Here is a 20,955-nt window from a genome sequence, read left to right as displayed (position 1 = left end):
CAACAGTGAAACAGATATGTATGTGCTAAAGTTGTCCAAAGACTGTTTTATGTCCAGCTGAGGGGAAAATGCGCACCAGATTTGTGGTGTGATAGGTGAGAGTCTGCCGGAGTTGCACAGGTTTAAAGATGACCCTTTGGAGTGAAAGCATTTGTCCAAACTTAACGACAGCTGTGGTTTAGGGTATTGCTTGTTTAATTAAGTTAGCTTTATAAAATATGGCAATTACTCTGGTGTACGTTCAGGATTTAAAAGCAACAATTATACTAATTGAGGCAATCTCAGTAAAAGACTCTGCCCCCCCAGATGAAAACCCACAATCACAGTGTAGAGTAATCCTCCCAGCCTTCCTCAAGAACGTGAGGAAATCGATAGGTTTTGCTGTGTGTTTCGGAGGTAACCAAATCCCCGGGCTGCTCAACTAGGATGGGGGAGAATGAGATCCTCCGTCTCCAAGCACATCTTGGCAGCAATCCCGCGTTGTTTAAAGCATGAGGACTGTTAGCTTGAAGGTTAATTGCAGCTGGGGAGGGCTGACATGAAAAACCAGACCCTGGGCTGGGCCGTGTGTCAGAGCAGAGCCGTGTCCACGACGTTCCTGGCACACCATTGGGCGGGTGTCTGGTCAGAGCGCAGGATGGGTCCGAGTGATGAAGCCTCTGGAGATCCTCTCCGTGCCCAGGGTTTCCCATTGCAAAACACTGAGGGCCTGCAGGAGGTGGTGGTGGTGGTGGTGCCTGGGAAGCTGATCTCTGGAGAGAAGCTTTATAGCTGTTTTCATGACTTTTTGCGGCTTTTATGGGGCCACAGCTGGGACAAGATCTGGCTTGCGGTCTCTCAAGGTTCATACCCTGTCCTTTTGAGAAGGCAAACTAAGAGACTGGTGGGGTTTTTTGTTGTTCAAAATGCAAAGGAGAAGCTAGCTCCAAGGAAATGGATGAAGAGTGGGTAAATGGATGAAGTGATGAAGTGTGTAGTGGATGAAGGACATGTGTAAAGCAGTGGGAGAGGAGAGGTGGTGGGGTGTTATGAAGATCAGGTTTTGTGCAGAGAGTTCAGCAGCCGGGAAGGAGGTTAGACAAGGGAGTCAGGGAGAGGGTGTGATATGTAGTGGGCAAGCTCAATAGGCAATTCGAAGCCTCAAAGATAAGAGTATCATGACTTGAGAGGTCTTAGAAAGTGAAGAACTGCTCAAATTAGGAGCATGGATGGCAGACTGAGCTGTCGTAGACCGAGATACAAGTCGTGATGGGTCTGTAGACAGGAGTGAGGGACGTATTGCGTTCTCCAACTTTATTTGTGGGGGATCTCTATGTCTTTGCGTTGGAGGCTAGGACAAAGCTCATGGCACATGAGCTGGGAGATGAGAAAGGTGCAAAAGCATCTCAGGCATAATCCTTTTTCACCAGGCAATGTTTGCTGTGGTGTTTGTGATATACGTTTGTTTCAGTAAGTAGTGGCTTCTTCCTTGAATGTGTTGTATTTGCAGCACAGAAGGAAGTTCTCCATCCACTTGTAGTTTCCATTCGGTTATGGATGTCACGTGGAGGGGAGGGTGGCGCTGATACCCTCCTGAAGAGCATGGAGCTTGGATGTCTTGGTAAGGCCACGTACTTTAAACAGGAGCAGCCCTTCCCTGTCCGGGGGAGCTGAAGCTGTTTGCATCCAAGGAGGAGCTGGTGTGTTATTGCAACGGGCTGCTGTTCTCCTGGTGTCTTCACATAAATCCAAGAAGTAGAAAACGCTATTTCTGTATGTCCCCTAAATGTAGCAGCTGAAAATGGGTCAGTACGTCTTGTTCAAAGGAAAAGAGTTGGCATATGGGTTAGAGGGAAGCTGTAAAAGCCTGTAAGGGCGGACTGAGGCAGGCTTACCATGAATAAAAAGGGAAGACAGGATAAAAGTTCAAGGGGGATTTGCCAGATATTTCCATCCCTTCTGGGTCTAGCATTTTTGTGATTATTACCTCTTTAATGAGATGCTGTATTTTTGCCTTATCATTAACCTCAGGAAATGCTAGGTGGCGGACCAGAGCACAGAGAAAATGAAAGAGGAACTGGAGAGCAGAAATGCCAAAATCAGGAGAGTCAGAGTGCACGAGCACTCCTGCCGTGCTTTGATTTCTGCTGCCTTATGGTTTTACAAAGTGATTTCCTGTGCGCTTCGCAACACGTGATGGAGGCTTATGCTAAAGGTTTCAGACAAAAGAATCCCTCAAGTTTGTTCGGCGGGCTGTGCTTCAGAGGTGGGGTCCCTGGAGCCCCCATGCCCCTGGCATGCTGCGCCCCAGGGTGCTCCAGCTGAGCCAGGCTGCGGCCAGGGATGGCAGTGTGCTGTGCAAGCAGGCGCTGCTTGGCTGGAAGTACCCAGGCCTTTGAAGCGTCTTCTCCCTAGCGCTCTCCTGCAAAGTAGACGGCACACAACAGTGCTTTCCGAGTGGGAGCAGCTCTCAGGAGCGAGTGGCACAGTTTGACCTTCTCTTCAGATCCAGCTTTCCATTTAAAGTCTATAGTTTTTAGGAATACGTTTTTGTTTCCCCACCACCACCACTTTTTTTTTTCCTTTAAGTTATCTTTCTTTTTTTTTTCTTTTTTGATCTCATTAGAAACTCTGCTTCTTCAGGAACGTGGAAGTCTTAAAAAGCCACTGGCTTTGGCAAAGCCAGGGTGAAGGCTGTGCAGGAGGTGCATGCGATCCCGTGTGGGCTGTGCAGCAGGATGCTCGCTGCTGAGGCTTGCGTCTTGGGTGAACCTGGGACCTCTACAAGAGATTTTCAGAACTTTCCAGTATTTTGCTGTTAACTATTTGTATTTTAGTATTGGTATTGCAGAGAGGAATATTCCTGTTGTTCCTTCTGTAGGGAACAACCCCCCAAAATGACAACTCCTTTTAAAGTATTTTAGTCCAAATCATGACAAAAAATCGTGAAGTGATTCTAAGCCATATGAGATACTTCTCTTTTTTTGTTGGGTCTTTTTTGGTTTTTTGGGGTTTTTTTTGTTTGCTTTGGAGGGAAGGACAGTACTCGCATGGTTCTGAAGCAAAGCAATCCTTATTTCTAAATAAGTCGTTCCCCTCTCATGACCACCTCTGGACTTACCCCCAACCTCAGCGCTTTCTTGACTCGCTACATATTTCCCCTGCCAACATTTCGGAGGCAGTCACAAGCTGCCAGTTAAAAAGGTGAGGTTTTTTTTCCACTGCTGGGAATTGGTTGCCTTCTCTGGTATACCTGGTGTCCCCCCGGTGCCGTCTGCCTGCTGGGGAGTGCTCGCTCCCGTGGAAGAGGCCATGGCATGATTTTTGTGTGCCCAAGATTTAGCATCTCCAAGTAGCACTTTGTTCTTACAATCGTATTTTCCATCACAAACGGGTGATGGCAACACAAGATAAGCCCCAAGGTATGCTGGACCCCTATGACGAAAAATGGGAAAAGATCCCCAATTTGTCAAACGTGAGGTTGGGTCCTGCTGACATCAGTAAAAGCTTTGCCATGATCTTCAGTGAAGCCAGGGTTTTGGCTTTGGTGTGCGTCTGCCCTTCTGGGTTTCAGCTGGCCACAAAAGCAGGCGTGAGCACATTTGCTACAGTACTTCCAGCTGAACCTGCATCATCGTACGAGAAAACAATTTGCAACAGATAGAATCTTGTGGGATTTCCAAGATGAGTTTTAGAGCAGAAAGTTTGTAACTGACCCTTAATTGCTTGATGGTTCAGTTTGGAAATTTTTAGGTTGGCTTAATAATCGTGGTGGGGATGTCAGAGGGTAGCTTGGAGGGACATATTTTCACCAAAGAATCACTTTCTAATGACTTATAACTGAAATCCTGAATATTCAGTAGTTGAGCAATACCTGTTTAATTTAGCAAATGCTCTGTGGTAAGTATTTAAAAAAAAAAAAAAAAAATATATAAAGTCATCTTTAGATTTATTTGTCAAGCTAGTATTTTGAATAAAGGATTAAACCAAAATCTGTCTTACAGTTTTTCCACATAAGAACCCATTTTAGTTTTTTGCTCACTGTCGTTATGATTTGCAAAGGAAAAAAAGTTCTTAAATGAGAGTTAAGCAGTTAATCTGTGATTTCATCACCCTTTTTCTTTCCTCTTTCAGTGCATTCGTGGAAGAAAAGCAACTCTAGAAGAGCTACAGACAGTTCACTCAGAAGCCCATACGCTGCTGTACGGCACGAACCCTCTGAACAGACAGAAACTGGACAGCAAGAAACTCCTAGGTATCATTCCTTGGGGGGGGGGCAGGGGGTCCCCTTCCTGACCTCCAGCACTCCCGCTACTGTCCTCAGCCCTGACTCTGGCAGTCACTTCGTGGTAGCAATATGGAAGGCAGGACATGGGGCTCCCTCTGTCCTCAGCTCTGGGCGGTTCCCAAGAGGTTTCTTCCCATCTCCATTCAGTGTCTACTTGAGAGTGGTACAAGATACATCTCCTTTCTTCAGGTAGATCCCTAAACCCTCGGTAGCTAAAACTTCCTTTCTTTGATGTCTTCAAAACCTAAAATGAGGTTTCCCTGAGGAGGAAAGGTAATTCAGAGGTTTTATTTTATCATAGAATCATAGAATGTGTTGGGTTGGAAGGGACCTTTAAAGGTCATCTAGTCCAACCCCCCTGCAATAAGCAGGGACATCTTCAACGAGATCAGGTTGCTCAGAGCCTCATCAAGCCTGACCTTGAATGTCTCCAGGGATGGGGCCTCCACCACCTCTCTGGGCAACCTGTGCCAGTGTCTGACCACCCTTATTATCCATTGTTAGGTGGGAACTGGAACACCCTACTAAGGACTTGGATCTGAAGCAATGAGCAGCTGCACAGACATGAACAAGTAGCTGTCAGTTTTGTATGGATAATCTGCAAGAAAGATGCAGAGGCCTCTTAGATAGTCTTATATTTGTTTAACGTGGAGTAAGATTATTTATTCCTTTCACTGGAGGCTGAATCTTCCCGAAACAGGACTGCATCTGCCATAAAATATAGACGTTTTCCCTGCAAGAAGTCTAGGGGGTGGTTGTGCAGATAACCAACCTCCCCCATGGCAACCAAACCACATCGATTTTAGCACCTTACTTCCGTGGAGACATCGTCGTCTCCCGTTACCTTGTACCTCTTTGCGGCAGTAAGTGATAAGGCTGGAGGGACAGTTTGGGAACTTCTCTCATGGGAATCAGCACAAAGACAGTTCTGAAACCTTGAAGTTGAGAAAGTTTATTTTGGGTTTAGCTTGATTTTGGATGATATAAAAAGAGGATTAACTTGATGGCCTGCATGATGTTGTAGTCGCAGCAAAAGAGCTGGAAAGATTTTGCGACATGTTCAGTATGTACATTAGATCCCCAAAGAGGAAAGCTATTAGCCAGTTGTTTGAACATGCAATTAGCACTGTATTTATAGCTAACTTACGACCTCTTTAAAACCCAGAGCAAATGAAAAGTAGACATCTTTGGCTGAATGATAGCACAATTAGTATGGAAAGTTTAAAGAATTTATGATGTCGTGTCACTGGTAGTGTAAAACTCTCGCCTTGCGGAAGGCGTATCCACCAGTCCAAAGGAACAGCATGTAAATCTTCCCCAGTAGATCTGAGAAGGCTCTTCATTTGCAGTTGCGCCACCTTCACACTGTCTGATTTCTCTGCAAATTCTTGAACCGTAGCACTGAAGGTGTGTGAGGATGTGTGTCCTGACCCTCTGCTGCAGCGGGATCTGGGCAACCCTCCAGCATCTGACCCGCTGGCTTTACCAGGCTGGAGCAGGCAGGGTTGGCACCCTGCCCCTGCCAGTGGTCCTCCTCACCTGCACGGGGGGGCTGAGCGGGCAGTGGGTCACCTGTACCCTATGCAAGATACATGGCAAGGGTGGCTGGTGAGAACACCGGGTGTTTTCTGCTCGTTCAAATGTCAGATGCTCTTGAAATACTTTTCCGCTCCCCTTTTGACTCTTGGCACAATCTGTATAAATAGTTCCACTGAAACATTTGGAGATACAGTTTATTTGGTTAGTATCAGATTTGGGGATACCCAGGATTTGCTAAACTATTCCTGATGGTTTGTTTAGAAAACCTGAGGGAGGAGACACTCTTGCTCTGCCTCTTAGTACTTCTGGAGTTTTGCTGTGTGTCCCCCAATCACTCATTTTAAAATGTCTGTAGAGATCAAGTTAGTTCCTATAGTGAAGAGAAATAATTCTAATACCTGAAGGTATTCCAGTACAAAATGTTGCCTCTTTGGGTGTAATTTGCAAAGAAGACCGGGTTGTCAAAGAGCTGCAGCCATAGGCAGGAGGTCAGGTCCCCAGGATGTCCTGTAGGAAGGACTTTCCAGTAGCTCTTAGCTGAGCTTAGGTGTTGTTTCCTAAGCCCAGTTGGCACCATTTTAGCCTTGAGCTGCCAGCAGAGGGACTTGCTGTCAGTTCACATGACCATCTTTGCCCAGGCAGCAGCAAACTGCCTCTTTCTGCTGCCCGGTTGCCCTCCCGTTGCACGTGGAGCTGTGCGTGGGCAACAGCTGGCACTGACTCTCATGCTCAGCACGAAGCTTAGAGTAAGAGCAAAGAGCGTCACCACTCAGCATGGCTGTCAGTCATCCCACTAGGCAGGAGAAAATAGATAGACGGCTTGACAGCCAGGTGTCTGGAGGGACAGCGTGGGGAGCCAAAATGATAAGAGGTGTGAACCTGACCGGCATCTCTCCATAGCACCCAGGGAGAAGTTCTCCTTTGGGAGCAGAGCAGGAAGGGTGATGCTGGCCCTAAAACCAGTTTCTTAACTTGATGGCTTCTGCAGTGTGGGACCTGAGCAAGGGTAACACCTGCTGATGGGTTGGGAAAACCTCCCTGAAAAACCTCAAAATGCGCATTTGTGTATAGAGATGAACAAGCCTGTAAGCGGCCCCTTCTTCAGCCGTCCTCTCCAGTTGAGAGTTTAAAGGGATTTTAAATTTACAAAATAACTTTGTGGGGTTCTTTTAACTATGTCTGAGGGTAAATGTATGGCAGGTTTGAAGTCTGAGGCCAAAGCTCCATGTGAGGCTCACGTACAAAAATGTGAGCTTGTTAGACCTGAGTGTCTTGACACGTGTATGCCTGCGATGGGGTGTGGAAACCCATTGCCTTTGATATGTCTATGAGGAAGAAAAAGCATGAGAAACCTCAGCCTAAAAAGAAGAACTCCTAAAGCGGGGGGATGAAAACATGAGATATTTCTTTTTAAGCTTCTGCAAACGATAAGGAGGATGTCCCTTCATTTGGCAGTTCTTTAGGAGAAAGCGGGAAGGGGGTAAATAGTTCAGGTTTTTCAGAATTGCCACCACTGAGCTTTAAGTTACCTTCCCCAGAGGACCCTGAGCATCACAAAGATCTGTGTTGCTGTTTTTTTATCAGGAGGTTTGAAGGTGGTGACCTTCAAGGCAGGTTGCACAACTCTACCCCTGGAAGTGTTGCTAAAACCCTTAAAAGTCTGAGGATGAAAAATACAAATCCCTCTATCATTTGACAGTGTAAAGCTTTGGAAACTGTTGAACAAGTTTCACCTTAGGCAAATAAGGCTGCTTTTAATTTGTGGAGAGCGACCATAAATTGTTGTCAAGAAGATAAATATCAAAATAATGGGTGGATTAGCAGTGAAAGATGTGACAGGAGGTCCAAGGCAGGATGATCTAAGAACTTTCATGTGGATCTAATCAAAGAGTGAATCTCAGATTAATAATGCAGATGCATTAACTCCGCTTTCAGTCACAGAGGTAACGTATGTGTCTGCAGTGTGTTTGACACCAGCATGGCCCTCAGTAACGTCTGTCTGCCGTCATGGCTAATTCACGCTCTGCAAAGCTGGTAGTTAGCATTTAAGGGAATTTATTCTTTCAGTATAGACATAACCAAAACAAAAACCTGGTTTGATGGATAAAAAAAAAACCAACCCTCAATCCAGTTTATTTCACTGTTAGCGTTTGTTAACTTTAAATAAGTCTCAAGCAAATGAATCTCAGGCAGTGTACTCTAGGTCTCTTACAGTGTCTGCGTGCACATATTTCCTTTTACCTATTTGCCTGTGGTGCACAATCACATGTACAATCGTGCATGTAGGTTGGTGATGGATGTAAGACAGTGTATTCTTGTTCCAGTATAAGGTTTATAAACTTGCAGAATTTTGAATGGAGGACAGTGGGCTCGTATGCAAGCCCAGAAAGTGATGTTACAATTCCTACAGATGCAAAATTAGCCCTACAGATGGTTTTCTCCATTTTTCTCAAATTCTTAATGTTGGGTTTGCTCTTTCAGTCAAAACGCATATTCTGGTGTATTCTGGGTTTTGTCTTCCTCTTTTATGAAGCTCATGCGCTCCAAAGTCTTCTAGTAACTGTGCAGATGACTGATAATTAGAGTGCTTTTATGATTTACTATCCTTCTTCAGTTGAAAGGGATTAAAATTTTCATTTACGAAGACATAGAATCATAGAATAGTTTGAGTGGGAAGGGACCTTTAAAGGTCATCTAGTCCAACCCCCCTGCAATGAGCAGGGACATCTTCAACTAGATCAGGTTGCTCAGAGCCCAGTCCAGCCTGACCTTGAATGTTTCCAGGGATGGCACATCTACCACCTCTCTGGGCAACCTGGACCACTGTTTCACCACCTTCATTGTAAAAAATTTCATCCTTATATCTAGTCTGAATCTTCTCTCTTTTAGTTTAAAGCTGTTACCCCTTGTCCTATTGCAAGAGGCCCTGCTAAACAGTTTGTCCCTATCTTTCCTGTAGATCCCCTTCAAGTACTGGAAGGCAGCTATAAGGTCTCCCTGGAGCTGTCTTTTCTCCAGGCTGAACAACCCCAACTCTCTCAGCCTGTCCTTGTGGGGGAGGTGCTCCATCCCTTGGATCATTTTTGTAGACCTCCTCTGGACCCACTCCAACAGGTCCGTGTCTTTCCTGTGCTGAGGACTCCAAAGCTGGATGCAGTACTCCAGAGGGGGTCCCACAAGAGTGGAGTAGAGGGTTAGAATCACCTCCCTCGACCTGCTGGCCACGCTTCTTTTGACGCAGCCTAGGATGCGTTTGGCTTTCTGGGCTGCAAGCGCACATGCCAACTCACGTTGAGTTTCTCATCCACCAACACACCCAAGTCCTTCTTCTTGGGGCTGCTCTCAATCCCTTCATCCCTCAGCCCGTATTGATACCACGGGTTGCCCCAATCCACTTTCAGGACCTTGGCCTTGTTGAACTTCATGAGGTTGTCACAGGCCCACTTCTCAAGCCTGTTAAGGTCCCTCTGGATGGCATCTCATCCCTCAGGAGTGTCAGCCACACCACTCAGCTTGGTGTCATCCACAAACTTGTTGAGGGTGCACTTGATCCCTCTGTCTGTGTCAGTGATGAAGATATTGAACAGTACTGGTCTCAATACGGACCCCTGAGAGACACCACTTGTCACTGATCTCCATCTGGACATTGAGCCGTTTACCAGTAACCTCTGGATGCAATGAACCAACCAATTCCTCATCCAGTGAACAGTCTACCCATTGAATCCATATCTGTCCAATTTAGAGAGAAGGATGTTGTGGGGGACTGTGTCAAAGGCCTTACAGAAGTCCAGAGAGACAACGTCCATAGCTCTTCCCTTGTCCAGTGATGTAGTCACTCCATCTTAGAAGGCTACTACGTTAGTCAGGCAGGACTTGCCCTTGGTGAAGCCATGGTGGCTGTCTCGAATAACCTCGCTGTCCTCCATGTACCTTAGCATAGCTTCTAGAAGGATCTGTTCCATGATCTTCCCAAGCACAGAGGTGAGGGTGACAGGTCAGTAGTTCACAGAGTCCTCCTTTCTACCCTTTTTAAAAATGTGTGCAATGTTTCCCTTTTTCCAGTCACCGGGGACTGCACCTGATTGCCATGACTTTTCACGTATCATGGAGAGTGGCTTGGGAACTACATCAGCCAATTTGCTTGGGACTCGATGATACATCTCATTAGGTCACATAGACTTCTGTACGCTCAGGTTCCTCTGGTGGTGACAAACCTGATCTTCTTGTACAGTGGGAGGGACTTTTCTCCCCAAGTCCCTCCCTTGTGGTCCATTTGCTCAAGAGTGTGGGGAGAGAGGTTGCCAGTGAAGACTGAGGCAAAAAAGTACCTCAGCCTTCTCCTTGTCCATTGTAACTAGTTTGCCAGTCTTGCTCACCGGGGGAGTACACTTTCTTTGACCTGCCTTTTCTGGCTGACATACCTGTAGAAGCTCTTATTATTAGTCTTTGTGTCCCTTGGCAAGTTCAGCTCCAGTCGTGCCTTGGCCTTCGTGACCCCATCCCTACACAACTGGGCAGTGTCCCTGTACTCTTCCCAGGATACCTGTCCCTGCTTCCACTGCCTGTGCATCTCTTTCTTGCCCTTTAGTTTGACCAGCAGGTCTCAACACAGCCATGCCGGTCTTTTGCCTTCCTTTCCCGGTTTCTTACACCTGGGGATCAAGAGCATTTGCGCTCTATGGAGAGCATCCTTAAAGATCTGCCGGCTCTGTTCTGCTCCATTGTCCCTGAGGGCAGTTTCCCAGGGAGTCCTATTGACTCAACTCCTTGAAGAGCTGAAATTTTGCTTTCCTAAAATTCAGGGTCCTGACTTTACTCTTCCCCTGAACCATATCCCTCAGGACTGCGAACTCCAGCAGTGCATGATCACAGCAGTCCAGGCTGCCTCCAATCTTGGTGTCACCGATTAGCTCACTTGTGTTGGTGACCATCAGGTCCAGTATCGCATCCCCTCTGCTGGGGCTGTCTTATTACCTGGCTTAAGAAGTTATCTTCGATGCACTCCTGGAGTCTCCCGGATTATCTACAGCTCACCATGCTGCTTTTCCAGCACATGTCGGGGTGGTTGAAGTCCCCCAGCAGGATGAGAGCCTACGAGCGCAGTGCCTCCTGTAGCTGGAGTAAGAAGGCTTCATCAATAGGCTCCTGTTGATCAGGCACCCTGTGGTAGACACCAACCACAAGGTTCCCTTTATTGCCTCGGTCTCTAATTCTTATCCATAGGCTTTCAACCTGCTCATGGCTATTCTTCAGAGACAGCTCTTCACACTCTATCCTTGTCTTGATGTAGAGAGCAATGCTTCCCATCCGTCCGTGCCTTTCCCTTCTGAACAGCCTGTAGCCATCAATAGCCGTGCTCCAGTCATGGGACTCATTCCACCAGGTTTCAGTAATGGCAACCAGGTCATAGCTTTCTAGCAGCACGGTGATTTCCAACTTGTTTCTTGCCCATGCTCGTTGCATTGGTGAGAGGCGCTTCAGCTGGACTCAGCCATGTCACCTTCTTAGAGAAACATCCCTTAATTCCTTTGGGGTGTTTCACTGGTGTGTCCGTCTTGGCTCCTGTTACCTGAGGGCTCCCCTATCTCATGTCCGTAGGACTTCAAGGGTGTTGCAGTGTAGCCAGCACTTCTCAACATGTTAAGTAGTTGTTGGTAGCGTCTCGGTCATTTTTAATCAGCTTTACTGCTTGAAATGTAGGACAGCACACAAACCTTGCATAAAAATAAGTGATTTATAGAAGGCTTTTATATTGGAAAGGCTTTTGAACAAGCCCAAGTGGGTGGATAGTGTGTATATGTGTTGTAATGTAACAGGGTTGGCTGTGTGTTTTCTGAAAATTGCAAGAAAACCCTGGTCTGTTACTGTGTTTGGAAAGATTACAGTGTTGCCATAAAATTGGACTAAAATCTGGTGAACTTTGGCTTTTTGACTTACAGGGTATGTTGGGTTTTTTTTCCTACAGGTTCTTTAACTTCGATGTTTGTCAGGCTTCCTTGCGGTGGTGTTGGGGTGAGTATGCTCTTTAATGTGTAAATAATGTCCTGTTTGTTCTCCCAGTCCCATTGGTAACAAAAATTCTTGCTTTGCATTCCATCAAGTGGGTAATTGCAACCAGATGTTACCCATAAACAGGGTCTGCCTGGGGTGCGGGGTTGCAGCGACAGCCTCACGTGCCTTTCTTCAAAAGCAGCGTGAAGATTTTTAAACTATTCTGGAGAGACGAAGTGTGTGTGACATTCATAGGCATGTTTCGTCTCTGGCTTTTAGGAGGAGAAACCTTATTTCCCAGGCAGTGATGTTTAATGGCTTAGAGGTTACTACATTTGAAAGCAACCCTTGAATCCAAAAATGCTTTCTACATAGAAAGCAAGATGTGCTTTTCATGCTGCCTGTGCTGCCTAGGTGTTTCATCTTCAGTATTTGTACTTCAGAGCTGCCTGTCTCCTAGTGCAGGTGGAAAACATATTAATAAAATAGTGATATTGAAGGACAATATTTGAGAAGTTCCTGTAAATAGTAAGTTGCTGTGTTTGTGTCTGGGCTACATTACTGTCCTCAAATGAAATGTCTCACAGGTTACACAGCACAAGAGAATTGCAGTCTTAAGTATTTGGCATCTTTCGTTTCTTGAGCTCCAGGACAATCACACGTGAATTCTGAAGGAGGTGACTAAAACACCCTCCATCCGTCATGGAAAAGCTGAACATTAGTTTTCATCTGTCAAGATTCCATATAATAAAAAGGCTTTTTTGATTGTTGTTTGTTGCCATAAGGCTGAAAAAAAACCCAAATACGATTCAAATACCTTGTTTTGAAGCTTTGCGTTGTTTTCCTTTGAAGCCTGAAAACTTGAAAGTTTTCCTTTCAAGTCAGACTTTCTGCTCTAAAGTTTCTGCGGAGGGTGACAGGACAGAAAATCTTGGAGAACAGGAGGGGAAAAGAATGAGAAGAGACAATAAAAGGCATTGTGCTTGAAAATTCACAGTGGTAGTTCTTATGCATAATTGTAGCTCGTGAGGTTGAATTTAGAGGTCTGGATTCTGTTATGGAAATGAAACAAAATTGTTTTCTTCCTGAGTCTTTGCAAAATCGCTGCTTTGAAAATTATCCGTCAAAAAAAAAAAAAAAGAATAATCGGCGTTTATTCATACCGCCACTGCTGAGCACTCGTAGAGATATTTTATTTTGTATTGTAAATATGCTGCAGTCTCCTAATTCATGGCAAATTTTTGGCTAGAGTTTAAAAGGTTTGGATTTACTCTGCCCTGCAGTCAGGCATGCCATTCAAAGCGAAAATTATCATTTGCAAATGAAGACTGAATGGTAACAAGTAGAGACAGTGTCTGAGCCTCGCGTGGTCCCAGAAGTCTTGCATTAAATCCTAAATCAAGGCAGGAAATGCCACAGTGCTGGTATTATCGCTACACTCGTAATGAAGATAGCGTTTGCCGTTAACTTGCTGGTCGGTTGTCTCCACAGACGCTTAAATATTCAATAAAAGATTTGCTAACTTTTGTACAGTGTTTTAGCAATCCCAACAGATATTTTCATGTTTTTGAGGAAAACCTTTTTAAAGCCAGTGATTTATTAGTAACCAACTACAAGACAGTCAGATTTTTCATAAAAATTAATTTCTCGTTTTGCTTGCTTTTCCTTTCCCAGTTACCTTGGAATACGGTGCCAGCTATTTGTGTAGTTCTGCTGTAGTTCTGGCTGACATAGGAAAACAGTCTTCACTGCTTTTGGGATGCATTTCTAATGAGTATATACACCCCAGCCATATATTTGTAGGGAAAATGAGGCCACAGTACAGATTGGTTATAGCATATTAAGTGCTTTGCGCTTGTAGGTGCTGTGAATGGGTTTAAGCGTAGGCCATCTCTTTTGGGGTAGGAGATGACGTATGGTGATCTCACATGGTCCTTTCAACTCCACTTTCTACTGTCTTTCAAAGTGGGAGATTTGTCAAGAAAGCCGGCTTAACAGCACGGTATGTTTATTGAAGAAATAAAGGGTAAAACTGTCGTCATTGTTAGCGTGCCAGTTCTGTGAGACAAGTTGCTCTTGATTTGATTTGCTATGGGAAATTGTTGGAAGAAGCCCTATAGTGGGATCTCAGCTGGGGCCACAGAGCATCCCTTTCAGTAGCAGACGAAAACCAAGTTATTTTCTGTGTCAAAGAGGGTGACGAGACATATTTGAGATGCATATAATGTTATTTCTTTTTTCCTGAGGAAATCAGAAAAAAAGATTTTAAAAAAGCCAGAGCCTAAGGTAAATCATCAGTTCTGAGGAATTTTCGTGCAAGAGGAGCTGTAGTGTAAATCTGAGAAGTTTCGCTGTGTGAATGCTGCTGGGAGATTGAGTGCTTGTTATGGTGTAATGAAATTATTTCAAATTGTTCCAGCAAGAGACCTTAAGAGGTGTTTTTCTGCTGTTGCTTGGCAGCCCGTGTTCAGACTGCAAGGTGGCCATAGAGCTTTTTTGAGTGATGGAGTTTTATTTAGACTCTCCCTTGTTCGGCACTGCCAGGTTGGCAGAACATTACTCATTGCTGAACAGTAATCAGTCTTTGTTTTATCCTTTTCGTACAAATTGAGAAGGTTGTGGAGAGGCAGCCCTGGTCTGTAAGAAGTTTGTGTGGGCTCCAGTGATTATTTTCCTGATGGTGAAGGAACATCAGGTGCACATGGTGATCAGAGCACCTCTAAGACATCGTCTTGACCACCGATGGTTTGTAGCCCTGGTTTGAAGAAGAGGAGATTTATTTCAGCAGAGGTTTTGTTTTCGCTGACTTTGTCACTTAATGATAAGTGCAGTCTAGGGGATGCTTCATGGCTCTTTGCGTTCAGCTCACCACAAGGTTAGACAGCTTTCCAGCTGGAAGATTTTCCCCGGAGAGCTTGCTACTGGTCTGCCAAATGCTTTCCACAGGGTAAACATAATGCCATAAAGAAAAAAGGGAAGAAAAAAAGTTTGCAAAAATGAGTAGGATAAGGTAGGACCAATCCTCTTTTGGTTTTACTAGTGGTTAGAAGATTAGGAAATAGTGGATAGAATTACAATCTGCCAGAAATCTGTGTATTCACTGAAATGTTACAGTGCAGCATGTGGGTCATAATCGAGTGTCCTTTGCTGATGGTATTAAATTTATTTGGAGTCATCAAAGCAAAAGCTGCCTGCAAGGAAATATGGATGGTGTCACGATAATGAGAAATTAAATAGTAATGTAATAGTAATATAGCATGTTAAATTCAGCGTTGGATGCAAAATAATGCCTGTGGGCAGAAGTGGGGCTGGCCTGGAGCAGGTGAAAGCTGAATGATTGCTGTTCCTTATAATTCAGGAGCTGATGATGTCAGATAAAATTATGTCTGGAAAGCTTGAAACCAAATTCTTTTTCTGCAAACAATTAAACAGGGCAATACTCTTCGTAGGGGATGTTATGTTGATTAAAAGAATAGATGGGCCTGAAAGGCAAGGTAGAGCAATTTATGAGGGAGAAGTCCACAAAGAGCTGTTAAGTGCCAAGAAGTATGAAGTCGGAGCTTGGGCAACCATGAGTTGTTCTTACCAGCAAGCCAGACAAAGAGTGAAGGAGCAGGAAAAGGTTTAGAGCAAATCGCTTCATCACATAACACCTTTCAACCTCTCTCTTTAAATTAAAAACGAAGTCACCGTGTCTTGAAATCAATGAGAAAAAAGGTAATTTCATTCCCTGGTGCTTGGAAACTCTTTTTGGTTATTTTTTTTTCCCCTCGTTGGTTTGCATTATATGAAGAAGCCTTCACATCGCCATAGCTGACGCTAACAAACCTTCTCCCAGCTGCAGACGTCTGGTTGTAGCAGCAAAGGGAAGAAAGCACAGAAGTACTTACATCAACAGATGTGAGCTCTGATTTAAACAACACTAAGTTATTTCTGCTCATCTTCAGCAGCATCTGCAAGTGCAGTGTGCAGTATTTTTACCTCGGACATTACCTTCGCTTCTCTGCAGCACACGCTCTATTCTTAGCGTATAACTTACATGCACCAGAGCATTACCTAATCCAGGATAATTAGAAGAAGATTTTGGAGAAAGGAGGTTGAGCTTTGAAAATCTGCAAAATAGTTCCAGCATACTTGCATGCAAATTCTTCAAAACACTTGGAGACTTGATCTAATGATAGCTAATAACTTTGTTTTGTGTGTAGGATTTTCTTTTTCTGTGCACACTCTAAAAATAGCTGAAGATCTAGGTCTTTAAAAAGTGTTTTTAATGTTTTTGATCTCTTCCAGAGTATGTCATTCATTTTTGGTTATAAGGTCTCGATTAGAGTATACAAAAATCTTTACCTGTGCAAGCAAAGTTACATTATTGCAGAGCAGAGACGACGAAAGGACTTCTGTGGAATGGAAATGAGAAGAAACTAATTAGCAAGTCTCATAAGAACAAAATGTGAGCAGAGTTATTTAATCAGTGATTTAGAGCAGTAGGAGACGCGGTTAGGTAAAGACAACTCGCTGGCAGCACAGACGATGTGTGCCACTGTCACCTAAGCCTGATGATGAGCAGTGACGAGGGAAGAGCAGAATTCCTTTGCTACCCTCCGCTTTGCAGAGTCTGGAGCTGCGGTACAACTTGTCTCTACCTGTCCCTGTGCCTAATTTCTTATCTGCATAGCTCTTCAGCTAAAGAAAAGATTAGAATAATGTCACCTTTTATAAGACGCTCTTTCACTTTGAAATAGCTGCACATTAGTCTATAGTAGAGTATATGGTGTGAGTAGGAACCTCATCGTGTTTATTAATAAAGACTTCAAGTTTATAAGGAAGGAAAAACTTTTTTGGGTTTTACCCTGAAACATCTTAGACATTCCTCGGAGAAGAAAGCCTGTGTCAAGCTGTTTGACCCTTCCTCTTCTGCATTCCCTCATCGTTTTCTAATAATGGTACATGCTGCGGAGGTTAAGAGCCTGCAGCAGGTCCCAGGTGCTGACTTCCCTCTCCCCACCTCTAAAGGAGCCCTCTCCTACAGGCTTACCTAGGACAAATAGCAGCTGCTTTATTAGAATGAGCAAGACATTAATATTATTCTCAGGAAGATGAGTGTGCTGACCAGGACAACTGCTCCTCATCCAACAGTGGCAGATGTGGAAGACTCAGTATCTCTGACGCAGTTGTATCCTCCAGCTCGGGAGAAAAAAGAGAAATATACGCTGTTGGATCAACAAAAGGCAAGAAATATGCTTCCTCTCTCCGTAAAGTCCTTCCAGATGGTAAGGCTTGATGTGCTGTCCCAGCAACAACTCCTGTGATGGCAGCTACATCAAAGAGCTCATAGGCAGGGAAAGCCAAATAGCGTCTCCCCTGTAATGAACTTCAGAATTCAGGAATGATGGAGAGGTCAACAGCAGCCCGTGCATGAAGCAGCAGCATCTTCAGAGACAGAGAGCAGTCCAGCTCAGGGCCACATTAATAACATTTTCCACCATGGCAGAGTCCACACCCCTGCTGCAGAGCACTGATGGCTTCAGTGGGACTGTTCAAACACTCCAGTCACACAGATGATGAAGTGCTGCCTTGGAGTAGGGCCCAGTGGTCTCCAGACATCCGTTACGGGGAGGGTGGCTGGGTGTTAAATCCTTATCTTGGAGATGTTTGCACGTGGGATGGAGCAGTGGAGAGCTTGTGAGTGGCAGCAGACATCTCTGCGTCCAGTCCTCCTGCTGGGGAGCTGAGTGTGGGGGCATGGCAGAGTCCTTGAAACTGGCTTCTAAATCGCAGGTGGAATGCTTTTTTCTAAGCACTTAATTTCTTGCTGTAGAAATAATAACTCTTTAAAACCACCCTGTCTTGCCCTCTTTGTTCTTCTTGAAATGCTACCCACACAAGCCCAGTTTCTGCAGGCATCAAAGGGCCCGAACGTGGCGGTCTTTGGCTCAGGCATTGGGGACTTTTGAGTCTGGCATGACCAGACGTCTGAGGAGACCCGAGGGTCTGTTGGTCCCTTAGGTAAAGCCATGCTTAGGATATGTGAATTTTGGGGGTTTTGTATTTTCATTCCTCTAATGCTACATGGTGAATGAAGATGGCCTTCTGCAATTCTGTATCGTGGAAGGGGCCTGGTGTGGCAGGCTGTGACAGGGCAGAGGGGGAAGCTCTTAGCTGCTGGTATCCTGCAGCATTTTCTTTCAAGACCAAGAAAGATGGGTTAGATATGCTCAGTCCAGACTGCATGGTGCAGCTGTATCTCACTTGAGCTAAGTGAGGCCAAGGGCGTGAGGAGGTCAGCTCTTAGCAAAAGGCAAGTAGATGTTCTTTGTTGTTTAAACCATGAGTGTCTCCCACTAATAGATACTCTGGGGGAGAGGATCTGAGGATGAAGACTGCTGGATCCTCCGAGAGAAAGTAGCAAGTGTCATCATGATTGCAAAGCAGGTTGACCATCCCATAACACTTTTACAGGCATGCTGATAAAAGGCCCAAAGATGGACCCTTGCAGAACACTAGCGCGCTAGTCGGTGGGGAGGAGAAGCAGCTTGGTCTTCTTCCCATCTCGCTAAAGGCTTTTGGAGGGATGTGGTCAGATCAGTCCCGTCTCCTGCACATGTGCAGTACTGATCCAGGACTCATGGAGGTGTTGTGCATAGCTCAGACCCCATGGCGCTTCTGTTCCTATTTGGGACCCCCCAAATTTATGGGGGCCCGGGGAGCTCTTGTACCACAAATAGTCACTGTAGAGCTTTTCCACTGATGGGGTGGCTTCCCCCAGAGTCTGAGACAGTGCACATATTGGCAGCATTACCACACAGAGATGGCTTTTTGGTATTCTCTGAATTCTGTCTTGGTTTACTGTGACTTCAAAAGTATCCTCAAGGCAGATGCTGCCAGAAGGCGTCTGTGATAACAGGCCTGGGACAATTTCCATTGGCTTTAGCACAGCCATGAAAGAGGTGGATCAATCTCATGTGGGGTGACTTGCATCTCGCCGCAGCTCAGTGAGCAGGCTGATTGCCAGACAAAACAAGTAATCTCTTTCTTTCCTTCTCCTTTGCCATTGTTGGTATAAATGCGCTCAACGCAGAGTAAAATGTGAAAAATAGCTGGTGATCCTTCACATGGAGAAATGTTACATTTATCCTATGATGTTCCCAGGCAGCCAGGCTGTCCTGACATGGGACAGTCATAGAATCACAGAATGGTTCGGGTTGGAAGGGACCTTAAAGATCATCCAGTTCCAACCTCCTGCCCTGGGCAGGGACACCTCCCACCAGACCAGGTTCCTCAAAGCCCCATCCAGCCTGGCCTTGAACACCTCCAGGGATGGGGCATCCACAGCTTCTCTGGGCAACCTGGGTCAGGTTCTCACCACCCTCACAGTAAAGAATTTCTTCCTAATATCTGATCTAAATCTCCCCTCTTTCAGTTTGAAACCGTTACCCCTCGTCCTATCTCTTCATTCCCTCATAAAGAGTCCCTCCCCATCTCTCCTGTAGGCCCCTTTTAGGTACTGGAAGGGGGCTATAAGATCTCCCCGGAGCCTTCTCTTCTCCAGGCTGAACAACCCCAACTCTCTCAGCCTGTCTTCATAGGAGAGGTGCTCCAGCCCTCGGATCATCTTCGTGGCCCTCCTCTGGACCCGTTCCAACAGGTCCGTGTCCTTCCTGTGCTGAGGACTCCAGAGCTGGAGGCAGTACTGCAGGTGGGGTCTCACCAGAGCAGAGCAGAGGGGCAGAATCACCTCCCTCGACCTGCTGGCTATGCTTCCTGTGATGCAGCCCAGGATGCGGTTGGCTTTCTGGGCTGCAAACAGTCCCCGCAGTCTGGCTTTTTCAAAGGCTGTGACTGGCAAGAAGCAAATAAACTTTGCTTTCATCGCTGTGTGCAAGACGGATGGGGGTGCAGCAGAGGAGATCCAGAGCTTCAGCCTGGAAAAAGCCCCCGGGAGTTGTCCTTCCCCCTCTGCTCTCCACAGAGTCGCTGACTGAATGGCAGTAAAAAAAATGAAGAGGCATTTCATCGTGTGTCTGCAAGCTAATCTTGTCTTCGTATGGTTGTTGGGATGAATGTGGTAAAAGCCAACACTTCTCACTTTTTGTTTAAATTAGGACTTGATCTCATATAATAACGACATGAGGATGTCTACAGAATGCCTTGCCTTTGGCCTATTTGCACATTTTCAGGGGGAAAGTAAAGAGGATGGTGGTCCTGTCAAAGATTTAGCATTGAAGTAAGAGTCTGTAGCAAGCAGGTCGATGTCTGCTGTTAGCTTTGATGAGCGAGGGTTGATCTTATGGTTCCCCAGGGAAGATGCTGTCAGCGTCACCTTACCATGGCAGTCCTGGGCAGGCATCTTTTAAACATCCTTCTTTATTGTGTTTGTATTATTTTATGGAATCATCGAATGATTTTTGTAAACCTTTTTTCTTCCGGGATCAGTTTCCTCTGACAATTAAAGAGAAATTCTGATACGGTGGTGTTGGTTGGAGTATTGGTAGGAGACACATGCAAATTTACAGTGCTCGAGATGCTGAATTTGCTTCTCTGTTGTGGCACTGGCCCTTCAGCATTGCAGAGCTGTTGCAAATGGTCATCTCTTGAGGGTCGTTTGGCTGGATGGACACTTGGTAGTGGTGATGTTACAGTCATCGGTGGGGTCCCAGCCCAAGATCAACTGCCAAGATCAGTTCTGCAATTTAACGCATTTAAAATTAATGCATTTAAATTTAATGCATAAATATGCATTTAATGCATTTAATATATATGAATAACTTCTTTATAAAATGTGGGTCTGTTTCCTGGTTGTCCTCGTTAACTCCTAAACGTGGTTGCTGTGTGTCTCCATTAGGTTGACAGTGACACAATTTGGAATGAAGTTCACTCGTCCGGTGCCGCTCGCCTAGCCGTGGGCTGTGTCATTGAGCTCGTTTTCAAAGTAGCCACAGGAGAACTGAAGGTTGGTATGAAAATAACGCTTGGCTTTGATACAGGCTCTGTACAGGACTCAGCTCGGGGCTGTGTTATGCAGGAGGTCCAGTTAGCTTCATTTTAATGGCACCATCTGGCTTTAGTCATAAAAATCTTTGAGGATATCAGCAAGCGAGCAACAGGCTCCTGGTGAATGTTCTTACGCACCGATTAAAAGGGAGAAAGAAACCAGAGCA

The 20,955-nt window shown here is 45.4% G+C and overlaps 1 protein-coding gene across 23 annotated transcripts in view; it reads left to right on the top strand.

Annotated features, from left to right (window-relative positions):
- HDAC4 (histone deacetylase 4) overlaps positions 1-20,955 on the top strand; it is a 415,745-nt gene that overhangs the window by 215,980 nt on the left and 178,810 nt on the right. For all 23 annotated transcript variants that reach the window (XR_008467801.1, XM_054209794.1, XM_054209784.1 and 20 more), the window contains 3 exons: positions 4,114-4,234; positions 11,772-11,818; positions 20,640-20,747. Coding sequence is in view for 22 of the 23 variants with exons in the window: in XM_054209794.1 (XP_054065769.1) it covers positions 4,114-4,234; positions 11,772-11,818; positions 20,640-20,747 (276 nt within the window). In the remaining variant the exon portion in view is untranslated. The remainder of the gene's footprint in view (positions 1-4,113; positions 4,235-11,771; positions 11,819-20,639; positions 20,748-20,955) is intronic.

This window comes from Rissa tridactyla, chromosome 7 (genome assembly GCF_028500815.1).
Source record: "Rissa tridactyla isolate bRisTri1 chromosome 7, bRisTri1.patW.cur.20221130, whole genome shotgun sequence".
In the NCBI taxonomy this organism is placed as follows: domain Eukaryota; kingdom Metazoa; phylum Chordata; class Aves; order Charadriiformes; family Laridae; genus Rissa; species Rissa tridactyla.
Note: the sequence above shows the minus strand (reverse complement) of the source record. Positions and strands in the feature narration are given on the sequence as shown.